The sequence below is a fragment of the Coffea arabica genome, chromosome 1c (assembly GCF_036785885.1).
Source record: "Coffea arabica cultivar ET-39 chromosome 1c, Coffea Arabica ET-39 HiFi, whole genome shotgun sequence".
Classification (NCBI taxonomy): domain Eukaryota; kingdom Viridiplantae; phylum Streptophyta; class Magnoliopsida; order Gentianales; family Rubiaceae; genus Coffea; species Coffea arabica.
Window position 1 is genome coordinate 52,153,701 of NC_092310.1, and position 22,307 is coordinate 52,176,007.

The 22,307-nt window shown below is 36.8% G+C and overlaps 2 protein-coding genes and 1 long non-coding RNA gene across 5 annotated transcripts; 2 read left to right on the forward strand and 1 right to left on the reverse strand.

Moving 5' to 3' along the window:
• The first annotated feature begins 5,525 nt into the window (after positions 1-5,525).
• LOC113742297 (receptor-like protein 33) lies at positions 5,526-7,235 on the forward strand. Its single transcript, XM_072076884.1, has one exon. The coding sequence runs from the start codon at positions 5,740-5,742 to the stop codon at positions 7,081-7,083; it is 1,344 nt and encodes a 447-aa protein (XP_071932985.1). The 5' UTR covers positions 5,526-5,739; the 3' UTR covers positions 7,084-7,235.
• An 8,832-nt stretch (positions 7,236-16,067) lies between these two features.
• LOC113727006 (uncharacterized) lies at positions 16,068-18,245 on the reverse strand. 3 transcript variants are annotated; one of them, XR_011839720.1, is made up of 4 exons: positions 18,103-18,245; positions 17,843-17,909; positions 17,586-17,621; positions 16,068-16,444 (listed from the first exon to the last, which is right to left on the reverse strand). It is a non-coding gene; the product is annotated as an uncharacterized lncRNA (long non-coding RNA). The 3 variants fall into 3 exon arrangements; XR_003457677.2 differs by having other exon boundaries at positions 17,574-17,621; XR_011839719.1 differs by having other exon boundaries at positions 16,068-16,447; positions 17,574-17,621.
• A 121-nt stretch (positions 18,246-18,366) lies between these two features.
• Positions 18,367-20,465, forward strand: LOC113742306 (receptor-like protein 53). The gene is made up of 2 exons (XM_072076889.1): positions 18,367-19,722; positions 19,869-20,465. The coding sequence occupies exons 1-2, from the start codon at positions 18,932-18,934 to the stop codon at positions 19,936-19,938; spliced, it is 861 nt and encodes a 286-aa protein (XP_071932990.1). The 5' UTR covers positions 18,367-18,931; the 3' UTR covers positions 19,939-20,465.
• The last annotated feature ends 1,842 nt before the right edge of the window (positions 20,466-22,307 follow it).

Genomic DNA, 22,307 nt, shown 5'->3' on the forward strand with positions numbered 1-22,307 from the left:
TACTCTGCCCCCCTCCGCATCAGGAAGCCATCTATCCTCCCAAATATTGATTGTTTCACCATCCCCCACCCGCTTCCTTAGGCCTAGTTCCAGCACCCCCCTCGCACTAAGTAGACTTTTCCAACACCATGAGTCTGTGTTTTTCTGTTGCGCCTCCCAAATTGGCTGCCTTGGAAAATATCTAGCTTTCAAGACTGCGCTCAGCAATAAGTTGGGCTTCATCAGAATCCTCCACAACTGTTTTGCCAGTAATGCTAAGTTGAAATCTTGCAAGTCTCTAAAGTCTAATCCCCCTTCAGATTTTGGTTCAGCCATCTTGCTCCAGCTAATCCAATGAATTCTTCTCTCATCCTCCTTCTGTCCCCACCAAAACTTAGCCATTTCAGAGCAAATATTCTTACACAGTTGGATAGGTAACTTGCAGCTGGACATCACATAGGCAGGAAGGGCCATTACCACCGACTTCAACAAAACCTCCTTACCTGCTTGGCTCAACAACTTCTCCTTCCAGCCCCTAAGTCTATTCACTATCCTTTGTCTGACGAAGTCAAAAATCTGCCTCTTTGATCTGCCTATAACCAGTGGTAGCCCCAGATATCTACTCTGTTGAACCTGCTTCATGCCACTGGGCTCTTTAAGCACCTCTTCCTTTGTTCTTTCCGCCACATTCCTACTGAAAAAGATAGATGATTTCTCTATGTTTATAAGCTGTCCAGAAGCTCCACCATAGATTTCCAATATTCGCACAAGCTGCTGCACCTCATTGGCTCTAGCTTTACAAAACATCAAGGAATCATCTGCAAAAAAGAGGTGAGACAACCTAGGAGCTCCTTTAGCAATTTTTAGACTAGTCATTTTCCCCGTCCTGTTGGCCTGATTTAATAGAGTAGAAAAGCCTTCAGCACATATCAGAAAAAGATAAGGAGAAAGGGGATCCCCCTGTCTTAACCCTCTAGTTGGTTTAATATACCCTCTCTTCTCACCATTGATATTAATAGAGTAAGTAACACTAGAAACACACTCCATGATCCACTGAATCCATTTTGGACAAAAACCCATCTTCTGCATTACTTTAGCCAAAAAAACCCATTCTACTCTATCATACGCCTTAGACATGTCTAGTTTGATAGCTACAAAATCATCTTTTCCAGTTCGTTTATTCTTAAGAAAGTGAATGGCCTCATGAGCAAGAAGAACATTATCCAGAATTTGCCTCCCAGGCACAAAAGCAGACTGAGAGGGACTAATACAAAGACTAAGCATATTTTTGAATCTGTTAATCAGAACTTTGGAAATGACCTTATAAATGACGTTGCATAAGCTAATAGGTCTAAAATCAGTAATCAAATTTGGGGCATCAATTTTGGGGATGAGACTAATCATAGTTTCATTGATAGACTTAAGAAGATGACCAGAATGAAAGAAGCTTTGGACTGCCAGAACCACATCCTCCCTAATAATATCCCAAAACTTTTGGAAAAAGACAGGGGACATACCGTCTGGTCCAGGGGACTTGTTAGGGTGCATGGAATAGACAGCCGAGCTGATCTCTTGTTCTGAGACTGGCCTTATCAGCATCCTGTTCATATCAGCAGATATAGTCGGTAAGATCCCCTCCAAGATGTCATTGAATCCACAAGGATGATCTGATGTAAACAGCTGTTGGAAGTACTCCACCACTTCCCTACTGATCTCCTCCTCATTACTACACCAGTCCCCATTCCTCCCCTTCAGCCCATTGATCTTATTCTGCCTTCTTCGACTTATCACGCTAGCATGGAAAAAGCTAGTGTTCTTATCACCCTCCTTGAGCCACTGAGCTTTAACCTTTTGACTCCAATAAATCTCCTCCCTTTTATAAGCATCTGCTAATTTCCTTTTAAGTCCAGCCACCTTGGTTTTCCACCCACTTGAACTACTCTCCCTTACTGCTTTAATTTCCTCTTTAATCTGGTCAATGCATCTCTTCGAGTTCATATTTAAATTTTTACTCCAACTTAGAAGATTCATTCGAACCTGTTTTATTTTATCAACCACCTTAAATAAACGTGATCCCTGCTGACTGGTCTTCCACGCATCCTTTATAACCTCTCCAATGTCTTCCTGTAACAGCCACCTTCTATCAAACATAAACCTCCTCTTCCTTATCCTTCTAGCAGGAGAAGTGTCTAAGAGTAGTGCACAGTGATCCGAAGCTTCAGTCTCAATATGACTACACTTAGCCCCTTCGAAATTAGCACACCATTGTTTAGTCCCCAAAATCCTATCGATTCGCTCCTTGACCTCCCCCTTTTTTCCCCAATTATTACACCAACTCCAAGGTACCCCCTCAAACCCAATATCAAGCAGCTCGTTATTATTAATAAAATTGTTGAAGGTTACAAAACTACTCTCAGGCCTGACCCTACCCTTCCATTTTTCCCCATTAGATTTTATATCATTTAAATCTCCCAAAATTACCCAACAATTACCCCAAATGCTCTTCCTCCTCTCAATAACATTCCACTGCTACTCCCTTACTCTATCATCAGTACTAGCATAAGTGCATATACACCACCAATCCCTTTGCCCTTCACAACCAGCAATAAGTAATTCAATAGTAAAACTCGTAAATAGGATAGTTTTCACCTGGATTTCCTTCTTCCAGATAACTGCCAAGCCCCCCGCTATGCCCACTGGATCCACTACAAAAAGATGGTCGAATTTCACCCATTGCTTAACACTATTCATATAGCTCTTCTTTTTTTTTTGTCTCTGACAAAAACACCAACAAAGGGGAGTGGAACTTAATCATTTCCTTAAGTTGGGGAATCGTCAAGGGGCTCCCCGCACCTCGACAATTCCACACCAGAGCTCTCATTTAAGCTTGGGAGCCCCATTAAGGGAGGGCTCCACCACCTCAGTAGTCATGATCAGGTCCATAGCCATTTCAGTCATCCTAACCTTTTTTCCCCTTCCCAACCCCCTCTGTCCTTCCTCCTTTTCCCCTATACTCACTCCCTGCTTCCTTTTTCCCTTCTCTAGCTCTTCCTTAATGTTAGTCCTATTGCCAAGGGGCTTCTTCTTACTTACCTCTTTCACCAGTCTCCTCCATGTTTTATTTGCTCTTTGAAATCCTGCACTATTCCCCCTCGCCTTAGCTGTACTCTTGCTTCCTTCCCTCGCAGCCAAGATGTAGTCCTGATCTTGCACAGGCACCTCTCTCAACCCACTCTCAACCTCTCTTTTGTCTCCCTCATCAATCCACATCACGTCTGTATGACTACTACCCCTACCAGCCTCCCGCTCCTCCACCTTCGGAGGATACTCTTCCTCTCTAACTTCCCTATCTCTCAGCAATTGCCCCCCTACACTAGATTCCTCCTTGCTCCCTCCCTCCCCCCCTTGCTTCCCCTCCCCTAAGCTCTCTGTAAACTGTTCCTGACCTCCCTCCTGTCGCTCCATACTATTACCCCCTGAATATCCAGACTGCCCCTTATCTCTATGAAATTCCTTTGTATAGGTCAGCACCAAATTGTGACAGTTCCCCGTCTCCCCCTTTGTACTTTGCTCACCAGCTCCCTCACACTCTTGATCCCTATGCTCCTCCGCATTTCTGGATTGCCTCCTAGGGCTCCTTGGGTAACTGGCACGCATCCAATTACCATACTGGCTTTCCTTATCAATGTTGATCCCTTTCTTACTACAATTTCTTTCATTATGGCCTATCAAACCACAACAGAAACAAAAGTCTGGACACTTTTCGTACTTGAAATCTAGCCATCTTCGTTCCCCACTACTGCTAACCATAATACCTCTTGGTAGTGGCATTGTTAGCTCCACTTCAGCAAGTACTTTGAGATGTTTCCCATCCTTCCCTCCCCCCTGAGGGACAATAACCTCTCTAACCCCCGCAAAAATACCACCAATCTTCCTACCAACCTCCTTAGTAGCCCAATGCAAGGGGATGTTCCAGATCTGAACCCAAACCAGCGATCTGCTGAACGCCAATTCTTTTTCCTCTATTCCTGCTTTCCACTCCACCAAAACAAGTGGTTGACCATCATATATCCATGGTCGTCTACCTAACACCAGCTCAATGTCCTTCCTGCTACCAAACACAAATTGAAACATATTAGCTCTGATCTCAGTAATTCTAACATTTCGTAATTGAGGCCACATACTATGTGCGAAGCTCCTAATGCCCATAATATTGGCTTGTTTTTCCCCCCACACTTTCCCTATTAAACTCAGCTCACATTCCTTGATTCCTCGTTCCAGTTCCCCCTCTTCCAAACAGATACCAGTCCTCTCCTCCTCTGACAAGGTAAACCTCCGCAGCACTTCCTCAATATGATCCATCTCCTGCGATTCCACCGACTATACTACCTCAAATCCCAGACTGCTATAGTACCAATCCAGCCCGAGATCAGCAATCCAGACTGTTATTCCGAGCACCGTACACCTCCTCCTAACCAAACGGGAAATCCACCAGACTCCGGAACTCAGCAAAGAACCCTGATCCTGCAAAACAAACACACACAGACCAACCTAGCAGACGATCTACGACAAAAAAAAATTTTTTTTTTGTTTTTTTTGTTTTTTTTGTTTTTTTTTTTTTATTTTCCTACTGCAGAACTATAACTACTAAAAATTGTTTTTCCTAACACAGATCTAAGGCTTTCCTAAAAAAGAAAGATTTTTGGACAAGTAACTTGAAGGGGATCTCTGTATTTTGAATATGGAAAGAAGGACAAAAAAAAAAAAAATTCCTAATAGCGATCTCACCCACGAAGGGGGATTTCTCTCTCTAAGATGGAGAGAAAAAACCTCTCATAGAGAGAGAAGTGACACCGATTCTTTTCCTGCTTGCTCCTTCAGACAAGAAATTATCAATGGAAGCATTCTCAGCTTTATCATTTTATTTATTTTATGACTCTGACAACAATATACTTAGAAGCTCGTTTATAGTTTACATATGGCTTCTGCCCAACGCAAGTGACCCTCAATTGTAGACTTGAAAATCGAATTTTAGACTTTCCACACGGAGGATTTGGGATTAGGATTGTAAATAAATGTTTTTATTCAGTCCACAAAAGTTGCAGTTAATGTACTCATTTGACCTCCATCAAACCATTAGGACCATAGCTGCAAAAGATGTATAAATCCACTTCACTAACATAGCTAACTAGTTTGGATGAGTGGATAAACAAATGGAGAGTCCAAATCCTAAAAGGAAGAAAGAAAGAAGAAAGTTTGAGAGTCCAACAAAAAAGAAAATATCTTAACTACCCATTTAAGATGAGAGAAGAGAGAAGGGGAATTCGAAACTACAACTTCTAATTTTTGGAGCCACTATCAGTTAAATTGGGTAAATGAACATGTGAAAAAAAGCCTTTCAATCCAACGGTTTGATTAATGTTAATGGAATACCAATTGGCCTAGTTACCTTCAATCTCATCTCAATATGACCTTGACTCCTTGGGTGGAAGCAAAGACTTTTCCACGAACCAATCCTCAAGTTAGGCGTGTTTGTGTGGAAATTGACTCAAGTCAGTCACTCGGTTGTTAATGACTGTGTGAAACTGCTGTTGTTGATTGGTACTCCTTTTTGCTGTCCCGTTTCTATCTTTTATTTCTGGTCATCAGAGCAAATGGTGATGCCAGAAACCAAATAGGAGTGGTAATTGGCAGAGGGCAGTGCATTTCTCAGCAACAATTAGCTCATTATAATCAACCAAAAGAAAAAAAAAAAAAAAGATGGATCGAAGCTTATGCCTCTGCCTACTGATTTGCCTGTTCTTGCAGTGCCCATTCAGTTATTCTTGGAAGAGTCTAACATTTCTTGATCTTGGTTCCAACTTACTGCAGGGACCATTACCTGCTTCTCTCTGCAACTTAGAAAAGCTGCAATATCTTCTCCTGTCTGACAACAAACTGACCGGAACAATACCTCACTGTTTCGGGAACATCAGCACACAGCTCACGGTGTTGGACTTGCGGAGAAACGACTTTCATGGGATGATTCCAACAACGTTTCCAGAGCGCAATGAGCTCAGGAATCTTGGTCTCAACGGCAATCAACTAGAAGGGCCCCTGCCACGATCTTTGATCAACTGCAAGAGCTTGGAAGTTCTCGACGTTGGACAAAACCATATAACTGGTCCATTCCCTGACTGGCTCGGAACTCTTCCAGAGCTACGTGTTCTGATTTTGAAATTGAATAGATTGCAAGGTCCAATTGGAAATTCATCGAATAAATCATCATTCCAGAAGCTCAAGATCTTGGACATATCTTACAATAATTTCACCGGCTATGTACCTGCCAAGATGCTTGAAAATTTTCGGGCTATGAAGAAGAATGGCAGCGAAACGTCACAACGTCAATACATGGGAGATGGCTCATACTATCTAGATTCCGTGACTGTAATCATGAAAGGGCTAGAATACCAAGTAAAGCGGATCCTCACGGTTTTCACAACCATCGATTTGTCTGGAAACCAATTCGAAGGAAACATTCCGAAATCCATTGGGGATCTCAATTCTCTCGTGGTATTCAACTTGTCCCACAATAACTTCAATGGTTTGATTCCACAAACACTGGGGGACTTGTCTGAACTTGAATCACTAGACCTTTCTTATAACCAACTGGAGGGAAGGATTCCCCCTGAGGTTTGCAATCTGCATTTTCTTGAAGCCTTGGACCTTTCCCAGAATCATCTGGTGGGACCAATTCCTTCAGGTGGGCACTTCAATACCTTTCCTAATTCTTCATTTACTGGGAACCCCGGATTGTGTGATTTTCCGCTTAAAGATTGTGGAGAAGTTGATGGACCGCAACCATCTCCCTGGCGGGTATCTCATCACGGAGATTTGTTAGATCTTACGAGTGGATTTACATGGAAACCAGTGGTCTTAGGATATTGTTTTGGAATGATCCTTGGAGTGGCCATTGGATTCCTAATGTTCTCTACTCGAACCCCAAGATTGTTCGTTGCTATGGTTGAAGATGTATGCAAACGATCGAAAAGGCCAAGAAGAGTTCTGTACGTCCCTTTGGCTCAAGGTTTGAGTAAACGATCGAAAAGACCTCAGATGACGTGAAAAATGGATCGACTAGCTGAATGGTACTGTATTAGTTTGATCGTTCATATGTATGTTTACTTGCAATATTGTGCTTTAAGAACTGTACTGTATTTCTTCATCGGAGCATTTTTCTTTGTTCTCTAATGATTTCAGGCTATCGTTGAATTAAATGAGTTAATTGTTGCCTTCCTTTTCGTTTAGTCTAAGATTCATTTAATGATGATGGACGACTGAGTGAAATTGGATATGTTATGATTTTGAAAAATCTCGTTGCTTTCATTAGAAAGATGTGTTTTAATTTAATTTCGACTGAGTGAAATTGGATATGTTATGATTTTGAAAAATCTCGTTGCTTTCATTAGAAAGATGTGTTTTAATTTAATTTTTTTTATCTTTTGAATAATTTTAACTACTTTTTTATTTAACACATTGTGTACACTTATAGAAACATTTTAACTATCTTTTTATTTCACATATATAAAAAAAAAAATTCTATTGTGTTCTTTAATAAACTAAACAAGACTTGTAATCAAGCTATAGAATATTCTCTTTCTTTGCGCAATAGGAGGTGGTTTTCATTTCACATAATCACATCACATATAAAAGTAAATAACAAAACAGAAAAATACTACCGTGCTTTTTAACAAACTTTCTATTTCAATGTTAAGTTTTTAAGGTGTTTATTTAAAATTTTATTGTGACTTACTAAAGTTATTTTTAAAAAGATATTGATTTTTGTCTAAAACATCCAAAACACCTCCATTTGGATTGGCCATTTTTTGAAAAATAAAATTATCATATATAATGTTACAATAATACACAAAAAAAAAAAAAAAGCAACCTCAAAAACACCAAAAATACAAAAGAAAAAAAAAACCTCAAAAGTAATCTTATCTACAGTAAAAATTTTTCACTTACATTATTACAATAAAATATTTCAAAAACACCTTCCAAAAACAGTTAATCCAAACGGAACAGCCCTTACTCCTCCCGCACCAGTGGCAGCATTCACCACCCACCATTGCTATTCACATTCGTTACCCATAGCTAATTTAATTCTTTTAATTATTTTTTTAAAACTCATGAATATTTTAAAGTGTTACTATAAATGGTGTTTTATCAAAATTTTGCCTTTTTAAAACATCTCTAAAACATGAGCGCCGAACAGACCCTGAAACTGCGTCTTGTGGTTAAGCTAAAGAGCATCCTCTTTCTCTGGACAGAAAGAGGTCGGGGGGCTTAATGGAATATGTTCTCTCTCATTTTCATGCACTCATGCCCATGGGCAGGAGTTGACCCGAGTCAACTTTTTGTTTAATAAACCAAATTGGATAATTCAAAGTGCTTTACGAGCTTGACACGTTCATGAAAGGCCTTGGCTGATGTGTTTATTCCTGAGGATTAAACTTCTTGAATTGTTCGATGACAGCTGCTTTACTGTTTTTCACCGCAGGTTTAGCATACAAAAACTCGAACCGGGCGGGAGGCTAGCAGCACCCTTTTCAAAGTCCTCCGCCGAGCGCGCGTGGTTGCTTTTACCACATTGAAATGTTTCCGGAAGTCATTTATTTTGATTTCAAGTTGGAGATATATGCTTCACTGACGGGGCAAAATATTCTCTTTTAGGGTCATGTGAACTCACATTCAAAGCTTGGAAGACAGAAAGAAACACGAATTTTAAGACCCACAAGAAGTTTAAGGCTAGGAATGAATCAGACTTTAAATACGATATGGCTGTATTGTATGTGCTACCAACAGATTCAAAGCTACAACACTAGCTGTTCTTTTCCTACCCTTCAAATTGACTCCAATAATTATGAGATGTGTCTCATTCTTCCTTCAGCATTTTCGTTTATGCAGTCAAAAACTTGCTCGATCTGTGTTGGCACAAAAAAAAAAAAGAAAAGAAAATGCACAGTGAAAGCAATCTTAACGCATATGAAAATATACAGGAAGAGAAGAGAAGGAGAATAAATACGCAAATAAATACTCAATAGTTTACTAACCCAAAATTCAACAGTAACAAATATCAAGTCGTAACCTTTCACTCACGACAAATCATAAATCTTAACTATGAAATTTTTTTCTCAAATCCACTTTCAAGACTGACTCAACTCAACTCTTTAAACCTACAATTTCTCAACTCTTTCTTCAAGGAAACAATAAGACACTAGTAGTATTTATAGATTGCTAAACTTTCAAAACAAACACAATTATAAATTGAAACTTACTTGGAATAGATTTAAAATTTCTTAAACTAATATGGAAACTAAACAAATATGCCACCAAAACAAGAAACTAGAAGAATTAGGAAATTGCCATTTTCTGCCAGAAAATTGTGTCACTTTCCGTGATCACATTTTCCTATTACATTTTTCCCTTACATACATCAAATCACTACAATATATTTTTTCATGAAAAATGATGGAAAATGCAATTCAAACGGGAAAAATGCAAAATATTTTGGTATAATTTCCTTCAATCTGTCGATGGCCTCTCAATTTTTCTTGAAAAAGTTACTCTGGACTAGGGGTGAGCATCGAATTCGAATTCGGTAATTCGGTAGGTTGAAATCGGTAATTTTCGGTAAATGGTGCTGGAAATATTCGACCTAATTCGCATTCGAATTAGGAAATATCGAATTCGAATTCAATCCGAATTGAATTCGGTAAATGAAAATTGACCGAATTAACCGAATTGCTGGGAGGATAAACTCCCAGCTCCTTCACCAAGCTTTCGTACACAATCATGAAGAAATCAATCTCCTGCTTGGTTCTTTTGTCCTTGGCCTGCATTGCCTCCTTTGCCAACACCTCTGACGGACAATCCGATGGCTGTGAAATATATGACATCACTCATCCCATAAAGAATAATATGCCAACTTTGGAAGCTCAGAAGGTGCGAATGATGTGATAAAAGAATTTGAAGGGCAAGTTACCCTCACTGGTACCATCACCATGGGTACTCATCTTGGCACCCATGTTGATGCCCCTGCACACATTTTCCCGGGCAGCATTTTTCAGCAATGGTGGAGGGTTGTTCAGCAATGGTAGAGGCTCAGTCAGAACGAGAAACGGAGAAAGAGTACTAGGGGTGAGCTTTGAGCTTTCTGTAGTTGAGGAGAGGAGAAGACTGAGGAGAATGAGCAGAGGAGAAACTCAGAAACAGCTTAGGGCCTGAGGCTTAGACTACAGTGGGCGGCGCTGCGGCAGTGCAAAGGAACGAGAGGAAGAGGGGACGAAGAGGAGAACAAATGCTAGTTTACGGCACTGAGTCTGAAAATCTGAAATTGGAACAATATCCAGACATAATAATATTATTTCCTATGTAACTTAATTCGGAATTTCGAAATTGAAAACGGTAATAATTTACCGTTTTACCGAAATCAATTCGAATTCAGTAAATTCGAAATCAAAAACTATAAAACCATTTTCGACCCTAATTCCATTCTAATTAATTCGATATCCCCGATTTACCGACCTAATTACCGAATTACCGAATTCGAATTACCAAATTGAAATCGATTTCGGTCGGTAATTCGGTAATTACCGTAATTGCTCACCCCTACTCTGGACCATAGGTGTTCCTTGCTTGAGGGACCATCAAATGCCTTGTTCTATATCTGCAACTGCAAAGCTACGGACTCGATTAAGTTCGTACTAACAACAGAAATTATATCAGTCATTAATTGATACAATAGATCTGAAGAAACATCTAAAGAACTAACAAAAAAATTGCACAGTGAAGGCTAACATATTTTGAAAAACCCAATGGCTAGTAGTTAGTTGGATTATCTTTTCTTTCACAGGTAAAGATATCTACAGCTGAGGGGGTGATGGCTGAGTTAGAAAAGTCTAAGTTAGAGTATCTTCAAGCTTTAATAATTGTAAAAAGAATTGCGATTCCAAAGCATCTGCTTCGTCACATGTATGATTTTGCCCAAGATGTGGAGTCATTGATTGAGTGGGTTTGCCACCAATTGCCTACATCTGGGTGGCTCTGAAAATCCGTGGGTCGTTCCTGTGGGAACGGCCTCCACTATTATAGATACTACTAGAGGTACCTCGGCTGTGCAACGCACAGCCAGGGCCTTCTAGAACATTAGTTAAATACATAGTAACAAATGTTTTAGTACATAATGAATAGAAATATAGGAAAAATATTAAGTATAAAAATAATTAAAATTTGGTGTGAAAAGAAATTTCATATATAAAGTTAACCTCAATTTATTGTGATTTGAAAAAATAATTTTTAACCAATATTATGTGTACGTAATGATACCAAAAAAGAAAAGAAAGCAAATCCATTATGAGTGCATTATCGGTTTAATAGCAGCATAGTTTTAGTTGTAATTAAATAAAGAGTAGTCATAATGTTTCTAACATTTTAATAATTAGAAAAAATATAGAAAGCCACAAAAACCTGTCACTATCTTCAACATCAATAAAAAAAAATACAAACTTGCATATTTTCTTTCTTTTTTGAGAGAAAGAGCGAGTTAATCTATCCATTTAAATCATGTCTAATAGCATTACAAATAGATGAAAACATTATCTAACCAAATAGTTATAGAATATGTATAGCAAGTTTAAATAAAAACATGAATTGCCATATTTGTAAATCTACATATGCAAATTCAAATCCAACAATTTGTTTGATTGCAAATATGTCTTCTTAATCAAAATAGAATTTTCTAATAATATTTTGTAGAGCGACACTCTAAGCTAAATGCCTCAATACTAACTTCCCACCAAATGCATTCATTTGAAAGCTGCAATTGTTTTAACTAGTCAAATCGACAAAATATTATTAACTTATTTAGCCAAATAGTAATGATATGTCCAATTCTATGCCTAACAATCATCTCAAACTCTATTACATTATCTATCATTATGGGCAATAGAAAGGAATAAGAGTACAAAGTCATATAGAACCAGTTTAAGTAAAAGATTCTGAAATCTAATTTTGCACTTCTTTTATTTCCAAGCTATCATTTGCTAAAATTAAAACCATGAAAATAAACTGCCTATTATGGATACAAGCTAGTCATTCAAAATGTTAAATGAAGAGATATAAAATATTATCTTCACATTCTAAATTGCTAGCCCCAACAATTATTTTACCCGTCATCCACCTTATCCAGTTTATAAGCACTTTTCACAATTAATAAACTTTATACAAATTAAAATATAATTACCTATCCATAAATTAAGATATTCTGGTTAATTTTTAATTTAATAGGCATCATTTTTTTCTTCCTGATCATCGTTTACCTTGGATTTTCATTTATTAGATTTTTTTCTCCTCTACTGTAGTACTATCACCCTATTATCAAATAACAATTTTAATAAATAAAAAATTAGAATTAGAATGAATCTGCATAATGGTGTTTTTTATTTTATGAGGGAAAAGTAGTTACAATTCTTTCATTGTTAGCCTAAAAATTCTTAATGTAATCACCACCCGTCTTGTTGTCAGCCTTTTCCAAAAATAAAAAGATCAAAAAGTAGTTTCAGAATAAATAAAATATAAAAAACTAGAAAAAATGTTTCTTTAGATTTGGGGAAAAATATTCACAGCATCATATACCTATTTTGGGCAGAAAAGAAAGTCAGATGAAGAAGAAATAGGTGAGAAAAGTAATAAGCAAAGGTTGCTGATCAAGATGCAAAAAATGACAAAAAAAATATCAAATAATATATACCAAAAAAAGACATTAAAAGTAGAAGATCACAAATCATAATTATTGAACAATGGAAGAAAGGAAATATCAAACCCATTCTTGATCTCTGATAATGAAATCATTCATTTAGTTAATTATGGACAAAAATGAAAGAAAATGCATCAACTAATCCAATAGAGAAAAAATAGAATAAATGATTAATTAGGATGATAGGGAAAAAAATGGAATACAAAGTGGAAACTAAATAACAAACTTGCAGTGTACATGAGGATTTGTTTAATTATCTTTAATAAAAAAAGAGAAAGGAAATAAAGTGAATAAAAGAAAAAACAAAGCAAAATAAAGAAAAGAAAAGGAATGAGCCATGTGTCAAAATGAGAGGAATCCATTTGGCAATCATTAGAGCTGCTGCAGTAACTCCACTTTCTTCTTCTATAATAGGTAGATACCATATGATTTCGGATTCCAGTATCTCTTGGCAATATAATTTTAGGGCCATTTTGCAGCTCTATTGTGTAATTATGTGGTGGAAAGTTTTGTTCGATATGTAAATGGAAACTAGTTATTCTTTTGGTCTTTTTCGAAATGCTATGGAAGAAGCATTGCTCTTGTCAAAAGGGTTTTTTTTTTTTTTTTCCGGAAATGGTTTTGAGAAGCATTTGTGGAGAATTCACTATTGTCAGTGGTCAAGATCCTATGCTTTTAGTTCTCCCACCAATTAATTCTTGCGTATTCATTTCTAGTTTCAAGCTTCCTACTTGGTCCTCCAGAAAAGAGAAGGGGAAAAAAAAATCTTCATTGTCAATAGAATTATTCTCATCTTTATCTTTTTATTTACTTCATGACCTTGACAAGTGACAACTATACACTTAGAAGCGCGTTTATAGTTTACGCATAGCTTCTGCGTAACTGGTCCAACCATCAATTGTAGACTCGAAAATTGAATTTGAGTCTTTCCACGTGGAGGATTTGGGATTAGGATTGTAAATGAATGGTTTTTATTCAGTCCGCAAAAGTCTCAGTTAATGTACTCATTTGGCTTCCATCAAACCATTAGGACCATAGTTGCAAAAGATAGATAAATCCACTTCACTACACATATCTAACTAGTTTAGATAAGTGGATAAACAAATGGAGAGTCCAAATCTTTAAAGGGGAAGATATGCATACATACATACATACTTACATATACATATATATATATATATATATATATATATAGCATTTCGACTACCTATTTAAGAAGTGGGGAAGAGGAGGGGGGAATTTGAATCCACCACTTCTATTTTCTGGTGCCTCAGCCGTAGTCACTATCAATTAATTTGCACTAGGAGGATAACACCGCGCGATGCGCGGTGTAACTTTTAGACTTGCCCAGAAATATCCAATTATTCAAATTTAGATAATAAGCATGAAAAGTTATATAAAGGTGCACCAAAATCTTTAGGATTAGGTTTTTGTAAATTTATTAAGCAACGAAAATAAGCCACAATTTTAACTTAGTGACTAAGCTACGAAAAGTCATTTTTTGCTTTACCTACTAATTGAATAGGATCGGCAATGTCATAAATTTCAAAGTAATATATACCATGTAACGTCATCTTGCATCGACTAACTGTATTTGCCATGATTTGATGTGCATAAAAAATGTGTCATTCATGAACAAATTCAAGAGGAAGCTCAACGTTTTGAGAGCAATACTCAAATATGTCGGATAAGAAGCCTATTTAATTGTAAAATATAGAAACGACCACATAATAGCAAGAGAAATAGGATTCAACACGATAAAGATGACTACATAATAGCAAGAGATACAAGATTCAACACAATATAGACTAAAGATCTATATATAACTGATAAGAGAAACAAGCGATTATCTCGTGTCTAAAATCTTATTACGACAATGAATAAGTTTTGAAAAACCAAATCAAATAATTACACAATGAAAATATTTCAGATGCAAGATATGTTTTACGTCAACAACATACAACAAATTTAACATCCTTTTTCCTTTTTCTTTTTCTTTTTTTTTTTTGCATAAAAGAAACTTTAAAATAACATATAATCCTATACACATACAAAAGAGATCTCCAAAATGCAGTCTCTATAGACCCATAATGAAAACTTTGTCAATGAAGTTTTCCCCGGCTGCAGCTTCATGCAGTGATGCAGATGCAAAACCAAGAAAGTCAAAACCAAGCTTTGGACACAAAAATTCACAATGAAAATCAATAGATAAAAAAAGACCAATCCAGCAAGCCATCTCTAAGCCTAAGGTAAAGCCAAGGGGCAGATTTCTGAGAGGCACTGACAAATCTAAACTGCATCCGGAGTCTTTTCAAACATCGGGTTTTCCAGATTATCATATTCTACTGGAGAATATTATTTACGGAATGCTCAAAAAGATCATTCCAATATTATACAGAAATCTATATAAGTTGCCATCTAAACTGGATATGTTAAATGCAGATCTTGTCAAACATCCAGGATTTCTTGACGACATGAGCAATTTTCTTCCTCTTAAGTAAATTATTGCAGAATGTTCAAAAAGTTTATTGTAATCTTACAATCCAAAATTCTTTAACAAATCTAAGTCATTATATAATTGATGAATTCTGTTACACAAGTTTCAGCTATTTAAATTTCTCAAATTCACCAGAATGGATGTAAAAGGGTTGAAGAATAAGGGTTCTTTGGTATAGGTTTCAAAAAATGGCATATTTCCATTCAGAATTTGTCTTGATAGTACTTCATTTGGTACAATAAAGGATGCCAATAGAATATTCCAATTTAATGCGTATGGTCCTAATCATCAAATATAATGAACTACAAGTCGTAACTTAGGAAATCATGATCATAGAACTATTGATCTTGCATGTCTTGATCATCGTCAGCTCAGGTGCAAAACATCCTCAAGAGGAACAAAACTGAACCATTACCATAATCCAGGCTAGTTACTTAGAATTCTACATATTACAATTTAACGCCACTAATTGCATGAGATAATTTAAGAATCCCAATGAGGATCTTATTTCGATTTCTGCGATTATCCTTAAGCTATTTGAGGCACAAAAAGAAAAAAGAGAAATCTTCCAAAATACTATTTACCCATCCATATTTTGACAAAACTTAATCACAAAAGATTATAGCGAAAACAACAAAAATAAAAATACACTTATTTACTGTTATAAGCATAGTCTCTCGATCTGATTTGTATAAAAACATAACCTTTTTCAAGTTCTCCTTCCAAATTATCACCATTGACATCTCACATATAAATAAGCAATCTATAAATCCAAACAAAAAAAAAACCCAGACCTTAAATCAACTAAAAGCTATAAGAATTGCATCAATCTCCCACTATTCGTTGATTTTGACAACCAATCAGCTATAGTACAGAAACAAGAATCCCAAATATTACCATTTTACAACCCATGTACTTACCAGCAAGTAATCAATTCAAAAAACCCATCAAAACCCCAGAAGTAAAATCCACCAAAAACCATAAATATCTGAGGATCAACAAAATTCATATAATAAAGGTACAACCTTGGTCCTTGACATACTCAGCAAAGGTGTTGCAGTCTAAGCAGAGAGCCAGATCAGTTAATCCCAGACTCTCACACTCTTTGGTGCTAAGTTGCATTTGCACATGAGCAGACCCACCAGTAACAAAACCCAATGTATGGTCATTTCCTGCTACAGAAGTAGGATTAGGATTAGATGTACCCCAATAATAACATATTCATATAAAGAAAAGAACCTTTAAAGTTGCTTAGAAGAAAGAAGAATCCACAAAAAAAAAAAAATGGCGATAACAGAAACAAGAGAAGAAATCTATTGAGAGAGTATAAAAGCTAGTTTTACCAACAGAAATTAATCAATAAAAATAATGTCACTGATGAAATTTCCCCAAAGGGAACAAAACATTGTACATATACGTGGAAGCAAATTCTAGAGAAGTTCCTATGCATTATTTTCTAATTTTTCTTTTTTTAAAAAAAAAATGCAATATTGGGTCCAACATCAAATGTCAATTGTATGACGCACAGGAATACTATTTTCTGAACATAATTTTTCCAGTCAAAGATCGAGCCAAGTTTTTTTAGTAATTTAAAAGAGGAAAGATGGTATCTTCATAGTAGATTAAATGGATTTTGCTTTTGAAACTCCATTTATGTAATTCGTATAACTATGTATCTCATGAATCATGAACTGATCAAAACATCTTCAAGGAAGTTAGTCATAATAATGATTTCATTTTGCACGTTAAAACCACAAAACCAGAAAAATCGACTATGAAATAAAGATTTCATCATACAGCTTCCCAAATTTTGACATTACGAAGAATACCAAGTAGTTTATATAACAGATTCATTATGTTTCCCAGCCAAGGGAAAAAAAGAAGATACAGAAGAAAAAGATACTTGTATCTAATTTACTTTGACAAACACAATAAAACCTAAAACACAAAACACTGGAAGAAATTTGCTCATTCTTCCAATCACTTTTACCTTTATCCTTTCTCTGACAACAACCTCAATAAACAAAAATAGGCTAAATTAGGTGAGAGAAACCATTTATAGAAAAAGACTATGGTTTATAGTATAAATAGTAGAACACAAATAAATATTACCAGCTTTAACTACTTCTTAGAGAAGTCAACTTCAAGTTTTCATATTCCTTCCTGTAACAACAACCACTAATATACTTGGAAAAGTAGCACCAAAAGAACAAAAAAAAAAAGGAAAAAAAATCATCCATCAAATCCTAAACCAGGCGTGGAAGAGGGAAAAATTAAATCAGATTGATGCAGCAAACTTACATTTTCACTCACCAGTTGTTTTTCACAAGTGGCCATTTTTCCTCCGAACTCCAGAAGAAATCCAAGACAAAAACGAAAAATGGAACAATAAATCACCAAATAGATACAAAAAAGAAAGTTAATAAATATCTAAAAGCTAGCTAATCATCAATTATTCATCATCTCAGACCATATTAAAAGTTTTTTTTCTGATTAAAAATAAAAAATCAATGATAAAACAGAAATGAAACAGAAACATTAATCATGGAAAGAAAGGGGAAGAAAAGTACCATATATCTGCATTCTAGAAATTGACATCAGATAGTGGAGATGAAATATTGACCTTCCCCGTCCTTACTGTTTCACAAAAGGACACGACAGAGATGAGAAAAAAAAAGATTTGCTGCTTTTAGCCAATGAAATAGAAATATCAGGAAAATGATAGGAAAACAGAAAAAATTAGTCCTAACTACTCGAGGGAGGGAGGAAGATGAAGAAGAACAAGAGGGAGAACTGGGAGAAACCGGGAGTGGAAGGGGAAGAAGATTACCAGCCCTTTTCTGTCTCGAGCCCATCGTCCATCAAATCCTAAGCAACCACTCTGCAGAAGGAAAAATCCGGACCCTCCAATTGAGATTACAATCTCTTCCAAGTACAATCAAATGCCAGAAATTGAGGGGAGACCTCTGGGTCTCATAAAAAAAATGGAGTTTTGTCCAGAGGACAAAAGCAAAGAAAAGCTCTTGACATCGATTGATGCTGCTATGTTTTGAAAGACAAAGAAAGAAGAAAGAAGAAAGAAGAGAAGCTGCCGTCGGTTTACCAGTCCAAGCAAACAAAAAGGCAGACATCCAATTGGCAAACGGGCTGGACGACCATCAATTGAGAATTTCCACGGGCCGGACGACCACCAATCAACCAATGAAAGCGAGCCACGTCAGCAATTGAAGCCCAATTGAAAACAAGGGCATTCCCCAATAGACTAGATATGTTAATAAATGAACATGTGAAAAACAAGCCTTTCAATCCAACGGTTTGATTCGAGCTAATGGAGTACCGACTAGCCTAGTTACCTTCAATCTCATCTCAGTGTGACCTTGATTCCTTGAGTGGAAGCATAGACTTTTCCACGAACCAATCCTCAAGTTAGGCGTGTTTGTGTGGAAATTGACTCAAGTCAGTCACTCGGTTGTTAATGACTGTGTGAAACTGCTGTTGTTGATTGGTACTCCTTTTTGCTGCCCCCTTCTATCTTTTATTTATGGTCATCAGAGCAAATGGTGATGCCAGAAACCAAATAGGAGTGGTAATTGGCAGAGGGCAGTGCATTTCTCAGCAACAATTAGCTCATTATAATCAACCAAAAGAAAAAAAAAAAGATGGATCGAAGCTTATGCCTCTGCCTACTGATTTGCCTGTTCTTGCAGTGCCCATTCAGTTATTCTTGGAGGAGTCTAACATTTCTTGATCTTGGTTCCAACTTACTGGAGGGACCATTACCTGCTTCTCTCTGCAACTTAGAAAAGCTGCAATATCTTCTCCTGTCTGACAACAAACTGAACGGAACAATACCTCACTGTTTCGGGAACATCAGCACACAGCTCACGGTGTTGGACTTGCGGAGAAACGGCTTTCATGGGATGATTCCAACAACGTTTCCAGAGCGCAATCAGCTCAGGAATCTTGGTCTCAACGGCAATCAACTAGAAGGGCCCCTGCCACGATCTTTGATCAACTGCAAGAGCTTGGAAGTTCTCGACGTTGGACATAACCATATAACTGGTCCATTCCCTGACTGGCTCGGAACTCTTCCAGAGCTACGTGTTCTGATTTTGAAATTGAATAGATTGCAAGGTCCAATTGGAAATTCATCGAATAAATCATCATTCCAGAAGCTCAAGATCTTGGACATATCTTACAATAACTTCACCGGCTATGTACCGGCCAAGATGCTTGAAAATTTTCAGGCTATGAAGAAGAATGACAGCGAAACGTCACAACGTCAATACATGGGAGACGGTACATACTATTTAGATTCCGTGACTGTAATCATGAAAGGGCAAGAATACGAAGTAAAGCGGATCCTCACAGTTTTCACAACCATGGATTTGTCTGGAAACCAATTCGAAGGAAACATTCCAAAGTCCATTGGAGGTCTCGATTCTCTCAGGTTACTCAACTTTTCCCACAACAACTTCAATGGTTTGATTCCAACCTCATTGGGGGACGTGGCTGCACTTGAATCGTTAGACCTTTCTTTTAACCAACTGGAGGGAAGGATCCCCCAAGAACTAACAAAGCTGAACTTTCTTTCAGACTTGAACGTTTCCAAGAATCATCTCGAGGGACTAATTCCTCAAGGTGGGCAGTTTTATACCTTTCCTAATTCCTCATATACTGGGAACCCCGGATTATGTGGTTTTCCACTTAACGATTGTGGAGAAGATAAGGGACCCCAGTCATCTCCAATGCGGGTATCTCATCCCACAGATTTGTTAGATCTTACGAGTGGATTTACGTGGAAACCAGTGCTCTTGGGATATTGTTTTGGAATGATCCTTGGAGCGGCCATTGGATTCCTAATGTTCTCTACTCGAACCCCAAGATTGTTCGTTGCTATGGTTGAAGATGTATGCAAACGATTGAAAAGGCCAAGAAGAGATCTGTACGTTCCTATGGCTCAAGATACGAGTAAACGGTCGAAAAGACCAAGAAAAGAAGCCCTCCGATAGCGTAAAAAATTGATTAATTAGCTCAACGTGTTATATTGTATTAGTTTGATCGTTCATATGCATGTTTATGCTTGCAACATTGTGCTTTAAGAACTGTACTTTAGTTTCTTCATCGGATTATTTTACTTGTGATTTCTGGCTGTCGTTGAATTAAATGAGTAAATTGTCGCCTTCCTTTTCATTTAGTCTAAGATTCATCTAATGATGATGGACGACTGAGTGTAATTGGATATGTTATGATTTTGAAAATTCTCGTTGCTTTCATTGCAAATACAGTACGTTTTTTAAATTTAATTTTTTATTTTTTTAATCTTAGAAACTACTTTAAATTTATATATGTATACATACCATGTACGTTATTATACATCATATCACTTACTTCATTTATAAACACAAATTAAAAAAAAATTCTACCGCATTCTTAAACAAACTAAAACAAGACTTGTAATCAAGCTATAGACTATTCTCTTTCTTTGGGGCAGTAGGGGGTGGTTTTCATTTCACATAATCACATCACATGTAAAAGTAAATAACAAAACAGAAAAATTCTATTGTGTTTATTAACAACCTGTCCATTATAATGGCAAGTTTTTTAGCTATTTGCCTAAAACTTCATTGTGATTTGCGAAAGTTATTTTAAAAAATTGTTATTTGTTTTCTTAAATAACCAAAACACCCCCTTCCCTCTCCCCCGCCAGCGACAACCTTCGCCACCCATCACTACCATCCACATTCGCTATCGAATATCGATACCTAATTTAATTTTTTTTTTCAGTATTTCTTTGAAACTCTTGAATGTTTCAAAGCGTTACTGTAAATGGTGTTTTATCAAAATTTTGCCTTTCTTAAAACATCTCTAAAACATGAGTGCCAAACAGAACCCGAAACATGAGTCTTGTGGTTAAGCTAAAGACCATCCTCTTTCTTTGGACGAGAGGTCCATGTTTGAGTGGAATGTGAGGGACCTCTTTCGTTTTCATGACCTACAAAAACTCGAACCCAGAGGCCAACAGCATCTTTTTCAAAGCCCTCTGCAAAACGTGGTTGCTTTTACCACATTAAAACGTTTCCAAAAGTCATCTTGACTTCGAGTTGGAAATATGTACCACTTTACTGATCGATGGGGCACAATCTTCTCTTTTGGGCCATGTGAAACGCGCATTCAAAGCTTTGAATAGGAACCAACAGATTTAAAGCCCTCTCAATTTTTGTTGGAAATGTTTCTCTCGACCATAGAGGGACCATCAAATGCCTTGTTCTATCTGCAATTGCAAGCGTTAAAAGCGGTCAAATTTGGACACCACTGCCTTAGTCCAACAAGAAATTAATTGACACGAGACAGCGCAGAAATACTCTTTTGTTCCGATGAAAGATTGCCTTCCATATAACGACCTCCTTTTTTTTCTTTTTCTTTTTTTGTCCTCTCTTCTCTTTTGGGGAGTTATAAGGCATCTGGCTGTGTGAATTGTTGTAGTTAAACATGAAAGCCGTAGAGTAAATTTTTTGCAGTTAAAAGTGACGAGGGTTCTAAGAGTCCTTTTCTAACCACACAGCACCAACTCTAATGAATGGTTGATATATCTATTTACTTCTTTGTATGGCGGCTATTTGCCTAAAATTGTATTTTTTATATAGATGCCATCCCATGCAAATGAAATCGAACATATCACCATAAAGTTGTGGATAAAGGCCTCAATGCTTGATAAATGGCCTATTGAAAATGGTTGGAGGTCAAAATATTAATTATTATTTGAATATGGACATGCGGTTGACACTGGTTAATTTTTTATAGTTCTCGAAATGTAAATTCCTATTTGTGTGTAAATTATTTAGTCAAGTGATGTGTATATGACCACAACTGTTTAGTATAGAATTTGTTGAGGCCCTAGAGTTTCAGTTTTACCCTGCAACCAAAAGAAAAAAAGAAATTACCATAATGAATTTACATCTTTATCTAACATAAAACAGACGACAATAAATACCGGGAGATACCCAGAAATTAAAAAAAATATATATATATATC

Excerpts from the sequence above, each read along its gene's own strand:
- LOC113742297 (XM_072076884.1), top strand. The coding sequence starts at position 5,740 with ATGGATCGAAGCTTATGCCTCTGCCTACTGATTTGCCTGTTCTTGCAG.
- LOC113742306 (XM_072076889.1), top strand. The coding sequence starts at position 18,932 with ATGGATCGAAGCTTATGCCTCTGCCTACTGATTTGCCTGTTCTTGCAG. Across the intron at positions 19,723-19,868 it reads GGAGGTCTCGATTCTCTCAG|ACTTGAACGTTTCCAAGAAT; the intron begins GTTACTCAACTT and ends ACTTTCTTTCAG.